Raw genomic sequence first — 16671 nt, 5'->3', positions numbered from 1 at the left:
CTGTCTATTGGAAATCTCCTTAGATCTCTTTTAGAACTGCATAAAATCTTTAAAAGAAAGGCTATTTGGGAATGAAGTTAGAAGGGATAACACAATGGGTTCAGAATGTGAGCTGTACTTTCTGAGAAACTGACATAGAAATGTATACTTGTACTCACAATAGCCAGAAACGTTAACACTTAAATTAGCAGGACATGTCATACTTATTTAACTAATATCTTCACAAAGGTCATTTTATAGTGCAATGAGAATAACTCAGAAATAATGAATGCATGACTAGAAGACACATAAACAGTATGACTTTGGTGGTCACCAGCCAAATGTTAGTAATGCCTTTAGGGTTACAGCCACAGCTCAAATGCCTACAGTAACTCATGACAAAATTATGAAAGTGAAAAAAACAAACAAAATAATCTATAAAGGATCAGGTTTATTAGAAATATTAAATATGCAATACTGTTTACAAACAAGGCATTCAATTCATTAAAAAAATCTAACTGAAGAAAGGAAGGCCTTCAAAACCCTACTCTAAACATTAGTGTTTGATTGTTCAGGGCGGTACATCCTCTGATAGTAATATAAGCAATATGGATAGGCAGTTTTACATTGACAAGAAATTTCACATTTCACTTTGGAAATTGCAATTTACTATAAAGTAGCAAAAATAAGGAACACCAGCATTTTCTGATAAATGTTCTTCTGGTTACACTTAATCTTTCCTGCCGTTTTATTCATCCACAAAATGATAATCATCACCTTCAGTTTATTTTTGGTATTATGAGCAAATTCAACTGCATTACTGTTTACAAATACAAATTCGATGAAAAGCTTTGAAAACATGCATTTAAAAACAACAGTAATTAATAGCTAGACACAGGGTAATCTGTACTTAAATCCCTCTTGTTTAAAAGAGCCAATACAGAGAACAGGCATATACATGTAAACAACAGAAGCCTGTTGTGACTGTACCCAAAACACCCCTCACTTACATTGGCCAGGTCCAATATAACATGTTTTTTGTCACGTACCCTGTCATGCCTGTATTCCAATGTTTATAAGAGTGACTTTTCATAAAGAATCAAGTCATTCAATAAAGTACATTGACTAAACGGAAGGGAAAGTAAAGAAAATCTGTGGCGGGTCACAGGTAAGTTGCCCGTCTTTCATCTCGTATTATATTTATCTCACAATAAAAGAAAACTAAAATTTTTCACATTTTATCAGCTGTAGTACAAGCTGTAGTTTATTTGAATATGCATGGTAAAAACTATTTAGCCAACAGTAGTGTTTCCATCAAAAGTTTATTTTCTGCATAAACCATACTGTATTGGCTTTCTATAACCCAATGCAACAGAGATAACATGAAGCATCAAGTCATCTACGTCTATCACCTTATTAACAAGCTGGGCTTAAGCGGCACTGGAAACAGCAAGTTTCTTTAAATGATCCATAAACACCTGCAAGCTGACATCATCAGTAAGGATTGGTGCTCCAGATTCCTGTAAAATGTGTAGAGAATTGAAAATGGTCACATGGGTACAATAAACATATAGCTTAACATCATACATTTCTTTATTAATGGAGTGCAATGTAATGTAATTTAGAAAATGTTCAATGTCCAGTGATCTTGTTTTTATTCTATTATACCACAGTAGAATAAATGATTAAAGCACACAGTGCAAATTCAGAAACAGGCATTCAGTAAAACTAAAAAATGCCCAAGTAGGGTTGAACTATAATTAATTTACCCAGAAATAACTATTTACCCAGTAAACAATTGTTACTGTTTTCTTACCTGGCCCCATGCATACATGTTGTTGTGTGTCTGAGAAGGGTTTACTTTAGATAAAAGAAATCTAGCCTGTAAAAATAAAAAACAAATAAAAAGACATATCAAAGGAAAGAACCTGACAACACAAAATCATAATATTTCAATCAGATAAAACATCACAGGTATGGTCAGGATAGAGTATATGTATATATATTATATATATATATATATATTATATATATATATATATATTAGACATACACACACACACACACACACACACACACATAAAAACAAGTCATTACTTACCTGGCTGCCTCCATGCTCAGTGTCTATATATCTGGGCATTGGGAAACGACTATGAAGAATCTCTTGAGCATCATCGACTGGAGCTTGAAGCAGGTGTCGGAAGTTTTCATATTCTGTCATCTCTTGATATCCAGCCTTGCGCCATTGGGCGATAGTCTAGGAGAAAGAAAAATGTTGTATTAAATTCAACTTTGCTTTGTTATTACAATATCTTATTTCATATGAGCCCTATGGCACTATTGTACATATTACTCCTCAAAAAGAAGACATGTACTACCTACATTAACCATCAAATCCATCTCTTTATCATACAGTGAACTTTTTCATGTTGGTCAGGAATTATTTCCTTTTCTTTTGGAAGCCAGTATATATTTTTTCCTGATTAACCTATTTGCTCTACCTGTTATACCTAATTTTACAACTAATACCTGGAATATATTGAAAGAATGTTAGTATTACCTCTCCATGGTATATAAGGATTTGAAAGAACGTGTCCATCAGCAGAATGCGATCCGGCAGAATGCTGCTGCTGTCTAAAAGAACCGGCTGTACAAAGAATACAAGAGTCACTTATTACACATATCTTAAACCTAGCAATACTTGAGTGATTTTTTTATATTATGGACACACACACACACATAATAAAGAGAGTAATCTGTTACGTATTGGACTGCTGTGGGACCAGAGTAAGGGCGGATATGTAAAAACGCAGGTAAATGAATCTTGTTTTAAATACAATTATACACAGCTGTAACAATTACTATATTCACACAATTATTTTTTATAGATTCAGCTTTTATTAAGGAGCTCTCCTAAATCCCTTGTTTAGAAAGATACAGGGTATTAATGTCTGTGACAGGGTAGCCGTCTGCCGTGTGGGTGCACGCATTCGCTGCTGAGTGACAGCGTGATCCGTCCTCTGAGCTATACTTTCCACTGTGTGGGGCGTCCGTATTTACTGGCCTAAATGACTGTACAGTTGGTGTGAACACTCGAGTGCACTGTGAGGTCGTGACCCACGTAGGTACCTCATCTTGAGTCACATGCTTTGAAACCATCCTAGAATGTTATAGAACTTAAGAAGAGACATGTTATTACAATTGATTACAACGTTGCTGTAGATGTTACCACCTATTCGCAAACTATTAACTTACAAATGACAATACCTATTCATGTTTGATATGACAATTGATATATATATATATATATATATATATATATAATATATATATATAATATATATATATATATATATCGTGCACTATATGAACTATATTCAGGTTTTTCAATGGTTTAATATTATCTAATAGTATTGTTCTCTTTACCTCTGGAGGTCCACTGAAAGAATAGGCATACAGGATAGGCTGGATCATGATGAGTGACTGTGTGAGGTCTTGCCGCATAAACTGATGTCGATAATATGAGCTCTCGTCAGGACTGTTATTAAAAACTTGCAAAAATGGTGATCTTCTCAGATGAAACATGAACTACAAGAGAGAAGGAAAATGATGTCCGTTCTAAAAACTTGCAACCTGATCTGCAATTTCTAAATCACATAGAAGTTTATCATAGTAAAAGCATAGCAAACTGCAATAAAGCAGTATGGTACATATAGTGAAAGCATTGTAAAGAATATTAAAAAAAGATTGCAAACCAGGGTAAGCTACAGTAACTGAAAAGTACAACCAAGGGAAAAGCACAGTAAAACTGCTGAAATATTCTGTTAAACTTTTATAAGGGAGCCTCGATGAGAGCACATCACCACATGATAAAGACTCATTCGGCACATACTGGAACTAACAGAAAAAAGAAGAAATGAACAAAAAGGTAACATTTTGGAAATCAGACATTTGATCAACACATTCATCAAAAAACGGATAATCCAAGTTATAGTCTTGACAGTTTACAGCAATTCACATAGTCACGTGACAAAGTACACATATTATTTCCTGCACAGTCTATTTGTAAAAGGGCAATCTTGCATAACACTAATCTGGTACCACAAAAAGCAGGTTAATTTATCATCATATTACTTAAATAAGACAATGCAGCACTTGTACTTGAAGCAACTGCAAGCAATCACTGATAAAGTAGCATTTCTTTAACTTACAAATAACTCATTGTCTTTAGGTCTGAGTTTGCTCTATGACCTGCTAACAAACAAATCAAATTAAGTACAAGTCTGGATCAATAGAAATAACTGAATAAATAAGACCTTATGATATCCATGTATGTGGAATATGTTTTAAGACACTTATTTGTTTCTTGTTCACAATTCTACGATGTACTATCACATTAGATATAAACCAGTATATGTTTTCATGGTTTCAGGGTAAGTATCAGTTTCACTTTGGGGGTAAACTCATTTTCACATTTACTCTGTAGATGTGTTTGGCTCTCTCAGATTTATCATTTACAGTACTGTACAGTGAGAAACTCAATAGGGAATCCAATAAAACATTCAAACCCTAAAATCTAAATGCAGTTTGCAATATGAGTTTGCTACACTTTAAAGTTGTGGACATCAAAACAAGTTTTTCAGTATAATGCAATTTCCTAACTAAACCACAGAATAAAGTAAATGCACAGAATAAGCTGTCTTTTACAGAACATCACAGTTTAAGTTTTGCAGTATCAATAAGACCATATACATTGCATTAAGAACAGAAACACATCCAATTATTTTGAAAAGGAAAATACACTACCTGGGGATAAAGTGAGAACGTTTCTGAGAATCTAAAGGAAGTGGGATCGTCCTTATGGTAATCTCCAAATTTCTGGCACTAAAATGAAAAGAAAAACAAACAAACACATGCAATTACTATACACCCCCCCGCCAACCACTGTAAACACTGTACCCAGAGTGCTAATGTACATACCAGCCGAATAAGCTGCCTGTCTAACCAGCGCAACACATCTGGTCCTTCTTCTGTCTCAGCTCTGTAAACTGCCAGTCTGGCCATAAGGATGGCAGAGGCTTCCTGATCAAATGATGCAGCAATGCTCTGTATCTGTGTCTGTGCATCTGCCCAACTAAAAGAAAAAGAAAGAATTGCAGGTTTTACTACTCGTTTTCTTGCTTACAGTGGTAATGTTTGTTGTCTGAGGGAGAGGGTTTTAAGAGTCAGATTGGACACATTTACTAGAAAAAGTACTTATCATGCAATCAGGGATTTTCAATTTACAGTAGGTCTGACTGTATTTAATTAAAACCAAGCAGTCTGTACATCTTTATCTTATTTAAAAAAAAAAATCAAGTTTTCTTGTGGCAAATAGAAAAAGGAATTACCTTGTATATTCACAGAATAAAAAAAAAAAAAAAAAAAAAACATTAAGTTAATAGCTAAACAGATTATGGAACATGAATAAAAACTAAACATAAAAGTCACCATTACTATACATATTATACGTGGGTTTGACATGTGTATTGTAATTAATTAACTGAAAATTAATTAACTGAAAAATGTAAGGAGGCTTTCTGCTCTGCTCTTATGAAGACATGCTGTAAATCCAATAGATGCACTGCTAGTGTTGCATATTATAACCTCAGGACAAACATTAACATTCTGTCCACGAGACAAAAAACAGTGGTCTTGCACTTCCATCACTAATAAGTGAAGAATTAAAAGCTGACTGTTAAGATAACTGTGTGGCCACCTCTCAGAGGAATCCTAGATTAGAAAAACAAATCTTTCCATGGAAACACAGAGAAATCATAACAAGGAGTAGTTAAAATTGATTAACCCACGCGTATACTTTATATTGCACGAGCTGGGCAGGTTTTGTTAAGTTTTACTGTAATCAAGCGGGACATTGTCAGCGATAGAGAATTTTATCCATACCCATTTGTTCCCTCTTATTTGCATGTAACCTTCTACTTCAGAGAGCTACTGTTTACTATTTTCTCATGAAATACAACAAGCTGTTTAGGGGCAACAATGGGAACATGTTCCTTCTTTTGAAATATATCAATTATGTCACACACACACACAGCATGGGCTTAATTGGCAAGAAGAGAACCCATTTTACATTCAAGAATAACAACCTATTTTGGCAAATGCTGTGCTTTGTTTGTTTTTTTTTAATATAAAATATTACAAAACAGTTAATCAAAATTAATGTTAAATTCAACTCATTAGCTAACACAAACAATCAAAGACATGTCCATATCATTAAATGTGATTGCAAAGTATATTTTAAAAACAAGAACCTACTTTCTTGCAATTGTGGTGACTCGAATGCGTCTTTGTCCACTGGAATGTTGATACTGAGTCACGAACTGGACAGCACCACGTCCACCCTGAGGTATTGGTGCGTTATGCTGAAAAACAGAAATCAGAAAAAACAAATTAAAAGTGCTCATGACTCTTTAATGGTTTCAGAAGCTGAACTGATGAACCCTTAGATGTATGTGGTCCACTGTTTCACAATAAAAAGCAATGTTAAAAGTAACTGATCCAGCAGAACTAACTGATTACTGGTGCAATCAATATCAATATAAATTAATCTCACAATATACATACAAATTGCTAATACATGTGTGCTTACAGTGAGGTCGAACCAGGACATTTCTTTGGATCCTGATCATAATTCAGCCTTTACAATCAAATGCATATGCTACAAATGTACTCTTTATCCCTTGATAAAGTGCCTTATGTTGGTCAGCACCTCTTTTATAAAAAGCTTTCACGTCCCTGAATGCATTCATTTTTTTATTTACACACACATTATATATATATATATATATATATATATATATATATATATATATATATATATATATATATATATATATATATATATATATATATATATATATATATATATAGAGATATATAGATAGAGAGAGAGAGAGAGAGAGAGAGAGAGAGAAAAACACTGAGCATAACAGCCATCTTCAGCATCAACAATACCAGCAAATGGCAGAGCAGTGAAAGAGTTAATTAATCCCTCTCTTCATAACAGCTAACCCGTGGATGAACTCAGTCAGACTGCACTGAGACTGACTGTTGCACAAAGCAATGCATTTCTCTGTGCTTTACCCTGTACTGTTCCAGCATCAAGTTAACTATCAGGAACAGAGGATTCTTCTCATGACGGAATAGCCCGAAGAGCTTATCAGCAGCACACAAACTTCTTCCAATGACTTAAGCAAAAGACATTTCTTACAATGCAAATCAATGCTGTACTCTATGTTATACTAATGATCCTATTGGATCTGTACTTGCAAACATACTGCTACTTCTTATATTTGCCTACAACCTGAAACTGCAGACAGAAACGTCAGCATTGACCTTAAACTTCTGCATCTGTGATTTACTCTTGGGGCTCACTGTGATTCCTTTTGGTGTCCATAACAGCCTTTTTGGGATTACCAACTATGCCAAGGACAGTTTTGTTTGCCAGTCCACAGCTTTTTTTTATATGCTGCTGCAGCTTGCTTCAGTCCATTCACTCACTTGATCCACAATAGACAAGTTTACTGAAATCTGCTTTCCTTTGCATTACTCTCAACTCTTCACAAAGAAGCGGACTTGGTCAATACTTTGCCTTCTGTGGATTTACTGCTTAATAAATGCTTCCTTCTCTTTCATGGGATTTGGATCCTACAAATATAGCAAAAGGAAGTTTATTTGCGCTCCAAACTTGCAACAGTCTTCCAAGGGTTACGGTATAGTGCTGATAGCCATTGGAGTCATCACTCCAATACTGATAATGTGCTCTCTGTACATTTACATTGTTAAAATTGCAAGGAACCAAGCATTGCATGGGAGAGGTGCGTGCAACAATCAGCACTGTTACTATGTACCTGCAAACAATTATTTCAGGAGAACTATTGTGCTGATTTCAACTGCAAGTAAGTATACTTTTACATATACACTAACAGCAATGCATCAATGACCTTGCTCAGGTTTTATGAGGAATAGTTAGCATATGTTTTTGCTTTTGAAACAGACAATACAATGTGAACTAACCCTGTTAACTACTGATGAAGGGTTAACCATCAACGTTATATTGACTTATCTACACTGGCAATGCTTTTATTTAATATTTTTTAAATTCAACATGTTTATTCCTTTGACATTGTACAAATGTTTATATTTACTCTCATAAATTAGATATACATTTTCAATATGGTTACACTGTAGAAGATCCACCACTACCCAGGTGCTAATGCACATTTAACCACTATTACATTTTTCTATTTCTGAAATTATTAATACATAATTTTTCTTTTTCATGGTGTGTCTTCTGGTTTGTTGGATGCCTTACATTACTATTAGTTTCTATGAAATGTTCACTGGAACCAACATTGCTCCTCTGATAGAAGTGATCGTCACATGGCTGGTACTATTTACATCAGCATTAAACTCATGGGTCACCATTATATCACAAAAGTAAGTATAAAATTAAAATTACAGGTAGCTTAGCATGTGACAGAGCCAAAAAGATCAATGCATCCATATACGCCAAGAATCGAATACTCCCAGCAACTACTACTAGGCAGATTCAAATCACAAGTGGACAAGTTCTGTACATATATAAATCCCCAGCATGGAATAATAAAGTGTAAATAAAAAATTATAAATAGCTGCAAAAGTAATGACTTTTGATAGATCACATAATGTGCTCCATTGTGTAACAACTTCCACTGCAACCCATAGAGGACACTGTTTTCCAACATGTATTGGTTTTAATCTATGTATTGTTAAATTTATATTTTAGTCTATACAGCATCCATTATTGGCAGGATGTTGTAAAAATGCAGAATTATTTATTTCCCAGATATAATACCTTAGTGCTGTAGCTGCATGGCTGTCTTGGTATAAAAAAATAAAATAAACCATAAACACATATTCCTTGTTAGCTGGCTTTTACAAAGCAGTTTCTAGTTTAATGATTCTCATCTCCAGTTCCTGAATGCTGTACACAGTCCAGGTTTTACCTTAACCAGGTGTTACCCTAATCTTTAAGCACAGTAATTTACAACAGGCAATCTAGTCCCAGATGCAAATTTAAAATGAAGATATAAAAGTCATGGTGACCAGGAGCTGGAGTTTTAGAACCACTGTGCTTGGAACACATACTAGCAACGATGGGTGCATCAGTGAAAGTTGGGGAATGTGACAAATTTCAATCTGATTCTCAACGACTGTCCCCTTTTATTGACTTTATAAGTACCCATATGTATGTTGAGCACAGTTTTGTGATGTACAGATCCTCTGAAAGGGTTACAAAATAATGTATACTTTTGTTTTCAACTTTTTTGGAAATATAGAAAAGCACTACGAGAAAGCTGGAAGAAATTGAAAATATTCAAAACCCCATCAGGAACACTCTTTCTTCCTCCACGGAAATAAGCTTCAATTTAAAGCATCAAACATTATTTCCTGGAAGTGTCACGCTCACCTCTTTGGATACAAAACACGACTGGCAGAAGAATAAAAAAGCAAAAAGTTACTTCTGCTATTGCAGGATCCAGGAAGGGGTGACCTGCATATACGGAGCAAAATGCTGCTACCAGATGGTGACAGATACACGGAATGCATGTGATGTTATTGAAAATCTGTTGCAATATCTACATTAGCATTGCTAAATTGCTAAATAGTCATGGTGTCAATGTAAAATTGTCACTGTGGAAGTAACGTTAAATGACAGAACTCAAACTTCCTTACATCACCTTAGATGCAAATTTGATGCCAAAATATAATTCTTAGGTGTGCGTTTACTTGTGTGCACTATGCTACATAAGAAGAGGAGGTTGCTGAAAGTCTAGTCCTACTACCTTTGAAATTTGAACCTTTTTTTTTTTAGCAAGGAAATAATTAAAACCTTGTTTTTACAACTCGCTAGGTCATGTTATTAGTACTCTGGCTCATTCTTGATGAATAAAGACATTACATAACATATATTGTTGTATAAATGTTATTCTACACAACAGTTTCATTAGCTCAACCTAGGTTGTATAATAAAGACCTGCACTTACCAGCCTTTTCACAAGTTATTCTGAGCCTATACTAGTGCAGCTTTTAGACCAGCAGCCACAATGCCAGTGCTAGCCTATGGTGAGGTTTCCAAAACAGATTGGACAGTGAAAATAAAAAAAAAGATGTAAAAAAAGTGTACTATTTGAATCACAGCTGATGTAACCTCTGCAGTACTGTCTGGTAGACAGAAGCCACGAGTGTTTAAACAGTGGAGGAGTTTTTTGTTATTATTTTTTTTTTTCTTAATGTTAATGTTGTGATTTATAATCTCCCCTTTAATATGAGTTGTCAGTCCCTAGTGTTTTTTTTTTTTTTTTTTCCAATGTCCAACATGATCATATCCCAGGGTTTAATCCAGTAGAAAGGCGAAAAAAGTTGTTGTTTTTTTTTTTTTTTTTTTTTTAATGTGTCAAAACAGCTTTTGTACTAAATGCATAACAGAATAGTATTTACTTTTTATTTTAGTAGTATTTAGGTTTTATTGAAGCCACTGAAAAGAACATTACTGTATCAAAATATAGGTCTGCTGAACGTAAAGGCTGATTAAATGAACACATACCCTGCCGGAATAAAGTCCAGTTGTAGCTTATCCTGGTGGAGTATAGGTTGATCATATAAACCCCTTAGTTTAGTCCAGTTTTCAATAAAGGTTTAGTATTAATTAAAATGTTATCTACTATGTACAAAATCAACCTGTTTATGTTTTTCTACCCAATAAGCTCTGTGCTTTATTGATCACTAACTAAAAGTTTTCATAATAAACATGACACAAACATATCCTTAATTCATTCCACGCTATACAGTAGTTAAAGTATACAACACTGCCACCAAGTGGAGAACTGAAAACTAATTATGATTAATAGTTTAATTGTTTTTTTTAAGACCTTTCACAACAGCCTGACAAAAAGTACTTTACATACCTGGTTCACCACCTCAAAATATATTGCCAGGGTTGAGTTGTGATCAAGACCACAGATCTTCCACTGGCAAGTGCCACCTGTTCCTATCTCCTATATGAAAAAAATATAAAGCTTTTTGTAAGCAGCTTTTAACACAAGAATTGTATTAAATGTTTCTACATGAGTTCATCAGAATAACTAATGTTTTTACACTGTTTGCTTTCTCAAAGGATAAGCCTAAAATGAAGATAAAGTAATATATGTAACCAACTGAAAAGCAAAGTGGGGACCTTAAAACACATACATTTTCTGATACACAGGGTCCTTTGGCACCGAGTGACACACAGGGGCCAATTGCTCCAGAAATCTTGATTTCCCTTGAAGTCTAGTAAGAAAAAAATATAAAATAAAAACAGTTATACATATATAAATGATAAAAAAAAAATTATTATTATTATTTAAATCTACAGCAGTTATGCCCTGGAATTATTTTATACTGCCAGATTGGACTGTCTCAAAAATAGATAACAGTTTCAACCCTTCTTAATAAATCTTTGATTAAAATAACTATTTGAAATGTTTGCAATATCACTAGGTTCTACTTGTAAGGACTGTGGTAGTAACCACATACAGTAGAACAGTTTAAAAGGTGGTAGTCATTGTTATTATGTCCTAATAATCATATATACTATAAGGGTTACCTTTATTTCCAATGTGCCTCCAAAAGCCATTTTAAAAACGCCCTGAACATCTTTGGTAAAAACTCTCTGAAACGTTTGCTTGAACAAAGATGTGTTAAAGGAGTCTGCCATTACCATATAGCCCCTAGAGAAAACAAATGGTGGTTTCAGTTTTACAAACTTCAGTTCAGCATGTCACATGTGATATAGTGCCAACAATTCCTTTGTTACTGTTTTATTAGACAGGAAATTTGTAAGACTATATGACACGTATGGTTTGGTTGGTTTACTAATACGAAGGGCAACTTGGTAGCTTCCACCACCAGTACTAAGCAACACAGTGCCCCAAATGAAATCGTTTAGACCCCCATCTTCATCTGATGGAAATTAAAATGTCTCACTTTATAACTGATTACAGGTCATTCCCAGTGGCAAATAGAAACTCGGTGTATCAAACCTCTTCAGTCTTGGCTGTACTCATCACATTGTGCAATCAAACTGGCATTAGTTGTGGCTCAACCTATTAACATATTAGCAACAACTCATGCTATATAGCAAGGATTTCCAAACCTTTTTGGTTCAAGGCCCCCCATGGCATTTGCCATCCTGACTGAGGACCCCAACCAAAAGAATCCATAGAAATGGAGTACCTTGCTCCCAGGCCAAAATATATTTCTATTTCTATCTTTTTATATGTTCCTTTATTTATATTTATTTTGTACATATTGTATATATGTGTTTATTTTTGCATTGTTCTTGCCTGTAACTTATATATTATTAGATTTTGTTTAATTTCTGTAAGTCGCTTTGGATAAAGGAGTATGCTAAATAATTGATTAATTAATAGTAACTTCTAAAACTGGACTAAAGTTAGTGGCTACAAACTTCGAAGTACAGATTTTTTTGTAAAAACTGCATTTGTAGGAGTAATGAGGGATACCAGGTAGTTTATTTATATACACTTACCCTGTGTGATTGGAACAGCATTTCATCTCAAGTAGCCCAGTTTGATCCAGTGCACAAGCATAGATGTCAATTATATGTCCACTTGTAGAGGCTCGACTGGCCAGTGACTCATAGTGCTAATGCAAAAACAGTATATTAATTAAAACTGAACTTAACTAAGAGACATAGCCTCCTGTTTCAATAATGAACACGGCATCAGCTCATTGCAATATAATCTATAATAAAGTCTTTTAGGTTACCTTTGTTCCTTTCTTCATGAACTTTGCATTATCTTTTTCAATGTCATGCCAGGACCGTATGGGCGTTTTCAGTTCATCACCAACAACCATTCCAGGTCCCTGAGTGGCTGGTCCTCCTATGAAGGTCATGATGCGAGCTCCGGTGTTGGGGAATGTACACTAGAGGAAAAGGACACTAGGATGAATATTTTGTTTTTCTTTTGCTTTGTTCAGAAGCAAGATCAAAAGACAAGAGCAGTGGCAGATATATCCACAGTCACTCTCCATCAATACCTTCCTCTGGATTAGCAGCAGGTGCTTTAGACTGTATATCAAAGCACATTTTAAATGAAGGTTTAACATCATGTTTAGTGTTTTATTTGAACATAAACTGCTGGAAAACAGCAAATGTATAAGATCACTGGTACTTTATTCTTTTCATGAATTGCATTCTTGTGAAATGGTAACAGTTGAAATTTATAATCACCACCGTACAAGAACGTTCATACTGTTTCTTGAAATTAGAACCTCAACTCGAGGTGACCAAAAACCAAAGAAAGACCATTACCTCCAGCAAGCCAACAGCAATGGAAAGAGCGACCCCTAAAGATCGCAAGGGTCTTTTGCCTTGTGTTACTGGCCATGGATCGCGCTGCAGCTCTCCCAAAAGGTCTGTTAAATTCATGTCAATTTTTTGCACAGGCTGCAAAAATCTAAACAAAAATTACAATACATTAAGTCTTTCCTCAGTTTTAAAGCATAGGAATCTGACATTTTACCAATCCTTACCATGCAGCAACCTGTCCCTACATTTAAATTTAAACTCACTTTCAGCCATGCACTTAACAAACCAAACACGACAGATTAAACTGCAAAACAATGTACCGAGCAGGTTACCTGTTGGAGGGGGGTGGCTGTTGAACCTGAGGTCCTCGACCTGCCTGTGTTGAAGCTGGTTTAGTCAAGCCCAGCATTTCCTAGAAATAGAACGAATTATAATACACCCTTAAAAGAAAAAGAAGGAAAACAAACAGCACCCTCTAACAAATATTGAGACTGCAGAAGACTGTGGTGGGACATTTATCATAGATATTCCTCTTGAATAGTAGAGAACAGCTGAATTTTGAAACTTCAAAAAAAAAAAAAAAAGGTGACTGACAAGATAAAACTATTAATTGTCTTCAAATATGACAGAATAACTATTCATTGATCTTATTTTATTGATCCCAATTCATACAGTGTTACTAACCTGGAGTTGTTTAGCACTTAGATCTTTTGTTCCTCTGAAAACGTAACTCTTAGAAATTCCTTCACAACCTAGTTCATGGACCTGTACCATTCTTCCAAAGGTAATAAGTCCCACCAAAGCAGTCGGGGGTAGAAGACTGAGGGACATCTGCAAAGACTCTTTGAGTGCCTGTAAATCCTCATCTTCCATACAGGTATCAACAACATACAGAAAAATTAAAGGCATCTGAGGGCCACGCTGAAAAATGAAAGCAGAAGTAGTAAAGACTTTTTTTTTTTTTTGTTGGAAACATTTCTATTCTAAAAAATGAAATTACCTGAGTTGATAAATAGACTGGGATTGCAGTACAATATGTATTATTCGAAGTGACCACAATTTACTATAAAAAGCAACAGTACTCTGATTATCTGTTTTTAAACAAGAGTGATACCTGTACTACATATTCAATTGTGGAAAACTGAGGAAGAAGCTCAGCTGGCTGGTTCATCTCTGAAATCCCAGCGTACGTAGGTGGAAACTGAAATTAACAGATACAAACAGCAATTTCAATTATGTTAATTAAAAAGCAAAGTGTGGCTATACATTAAATGTACAAATTTGAAATACTGGTATGCTTTGAATTTAATACCTGATTTCTCTGATAACAGAAATTACAAGCCCACAGCTTTGCTTTATAATCCACTTGACTGGAAATGAAAGAATAAGCAAATATTTTACATCATACCAGTAATAATCTTCTAGTTAACTTCAATGAAACTAGTCATACATTACAAACAATATTTGCATAATTACAGATTCAACTGGAAATTAATAAACATTTTTTTCAGAGTGATGCCAGAGTTAATCATTTGGAATAATGAATAATAAAACATGTTTCAGCATTGTTTTACGATTTACTTTGGATTAAAGTTAAAGTTACAATGAAGCGTTTCCCATCTTAATATTTTGGCACGTTAACTGAGGATACCATAGATACATACTAATTCAAGAAATATTTACTTACCATAAGGGATTTAAAACTGCTCTGCAAGTCGCCCTGCTACACAGGACTGGTTCATATTGAATGGGTGGTAAATCAGGCCGTTCCTTTAATGGTGTGAACAGGGTCGACACGGGGACCACCATTCTCGTGGCTTCCAAGCGGCTTGACGGCCAAACATTCCAGCTAAACCGAACCCCATCCCGGTCCTCATTCTGCTGAATGAACTCCTGGAAGGTTGCCATAGTTTCCTTACTACGTTAGATCTAGGGTAAATGGGAGATAATTTAGGTGTTAAACAAACATGCATGATGTGTTAACTTCCCACAGAAAATCAAAGTTTGTTTGTTCCGAATAATTTAGTTAACAAGCCATGCTGTGCCGTTTCCCATTAGTTATGCAAGTATGGTTTTCATTTAAAAAAATTTAGCAAAGTGTACACACTGATAAAAAGAAGCCATGACTGTTTGGAAACAGTATGTTTTTTTTTTTTTGTTTGTTTGTTTATTTTTTTTTTTTTGTTTCTTTTACTATTATTATTATTATTTTTTGTAAATAGTCAATAAAACAATCAATATAAAAATAACAACTCATAGACAGATAACATAATTATGGGTTCACATAAAACACATCCATATAAATCAACAAACAAAACAAAAACAAAAAAAAAAAAAAAAAAAAAAAAAAATCACAAACCAGATCTATACAGGCTAAAAGGCAACTATCAATGGTTTAATATAGTGTGTATATCTATCTATCTATCTATCTATCTGTCTGTCTAGATCTATCCATACTAAGGTTGTAATATAACGTAACGCAAAATGAATGTATACGAAATTCTACATTACGTAAGTACCATAGGCCCAGGCTGCCTCTCGTATCAGAACTGTGCAAGCAAGCTCCTCGATACCAGTCTGAACTCTGGACGTACAGATGCCAACGCTGCACCGATTTGCAGCAACTCAGACACAAGTAAAATATCTATTAGCCGACTATTTTAATTTGGAGTAATGGAGAGTTAAGTAACCACAACCTACATTATAAATGTATTTCCATTTAAAAATACATTTTAAAACTAATTCAAATTATGGCACACATATATAACAGTAAGCAAGTATATACTGACTGCAATTCCAGTTATCTTGTTCGTAACTATCAAACCCGTAATTAATCCAGGTAATATTCTAGGTGCTATATCAAGTACAAATTACTAAATCCAAAGACCCATCACAGCATTCAGAAAAGCCGACCTAGAGCGACCATAGCTCGGCAGAACCGCTTCCACTGCAGATTCAAGTTTTTCAACATCTACGTGCAGTATACACACCTCCCAACTCGTTTGATTAATGTCCAACAAACCCTTTATCATCCACTGTTAGTTTTTTTTTTTTTTTTTTAAGATAAAAGCTTTTGCTTTTCAGAACAGTTGTGTAAATATTTGCAGTACCAACAGAAAGCCTGCTGCTTCTCCCGTCCACAACGCCGCTTCCTGAGCTCCAGGGACAGTAGACACTGACAGCCTATCCCGGTGACGTCGTCAACAACATGGCCGCCTCCTTTGCCTTGCCTGCCACGTCAAGAGGCACAAACTGAAAACCTGTCACAGCAAATC

The 16671-nt window shown here is 34.8% G+C and overlaps 1 protein-coding gene and 1 pseudogene across 3 annotated transcripts; one reads left to right on the top strand and one right to left on the bottom strand.

Annotated features, from left to right (window-relative positions):
* Positions 1-415: 415 nt before the first annotated feature.
* Positions 416-16603, bottom strand: sec23a (Sec23 homolog A, coat complex II component). Of its 3 annotated transcripts, none has more exons than XM_041276042.1 (20): positions 16507-16603; positions 15084-15325; positions 14709-14766; positions 14511-14597; positions 14081-14317; positions 13729-13808; positions 13400-13544; positions 12853-13011; positions 12614-12729; positions 11669-11792; positions 11272-11352; positions 10989-11078; positions 6295-6401; positions 4960-5113; positions 4786-4863; positions 3406-3567; positions 2540-2626; positions 2081-2236; positions 1796-1861; positions 416-1499 (listed from the first exon to the last, which is right to left on the bottom strand). In XM_041276042.1, the coding sequence occupies exons 2-20, from the start codon at positions 15302-15304 to the stop codon at positions 1410-1412; spliced, it is 2298 nt and encodes a 765-aa protein (XP_041131976.1). In that variant the 5' UTR covers positions 15305-15325; positions 16507-16603; the 3' UTR covers positions 416-1409. The 3 variants fall into 3 exon arrangements, with proteins under 3 accessions (XP_041131976.1, XP_041131975.1, XP_041131977.1); XM_041276041.1 differs by lacking the exon at positions 16507-16603 and adding an exon at positions 16387-16494; XM_041276043.1 differs by lacking the exon at positions 16507-16603 and adding an exon at positions 16310-16333.
* Positions 7037-10378, top strand: LOC121329943 (annotated as a pseudogene).
* Positions 16604-16671: the final 68 nt, after the last annotated feature.

Source organism: Polyodon spathula, chromosome 17, assembly GCF_017654505.1.
Source record: "Polyodon spathula isolate WHYD16114869_AA chromosome 17, ASM1765450v1, whole genome shotgun sequence".
NCBI classification, from domain to species: domain Eukaryota; kingdom Metazoa; phylum Chordata; class Actinopteri; order Acipenseriformes; family Polyodontidae; genus Polyodon; species Polyodon spathula.
This window is presented reverse-complemented; position numbering and strand designations above follow the sequence as displayed.

Coding starts and splice junctions, on each gene's coding strand:
- sec23a (XM_041276042.1), bottom strand. CDS start 15,304: ATGGCAACCTTCCAGGAGTTCATTCAGCAGAATGAGGACCGGGATGGG. Junction 12,730..12,852: donor TCATGAAGAAAGGAACAAAG/GTAACCTAAAAG, acceptor TTTTTGCATTAG/CACTATGAGTCACTGGCCAG. Junction 2,237..2,539: donor TCCTTATATACCATGGAGAG/GTAATACTAACA, acceptor TCTTTCTCCTAG/ACTATCGCCCAATGGCGCAA.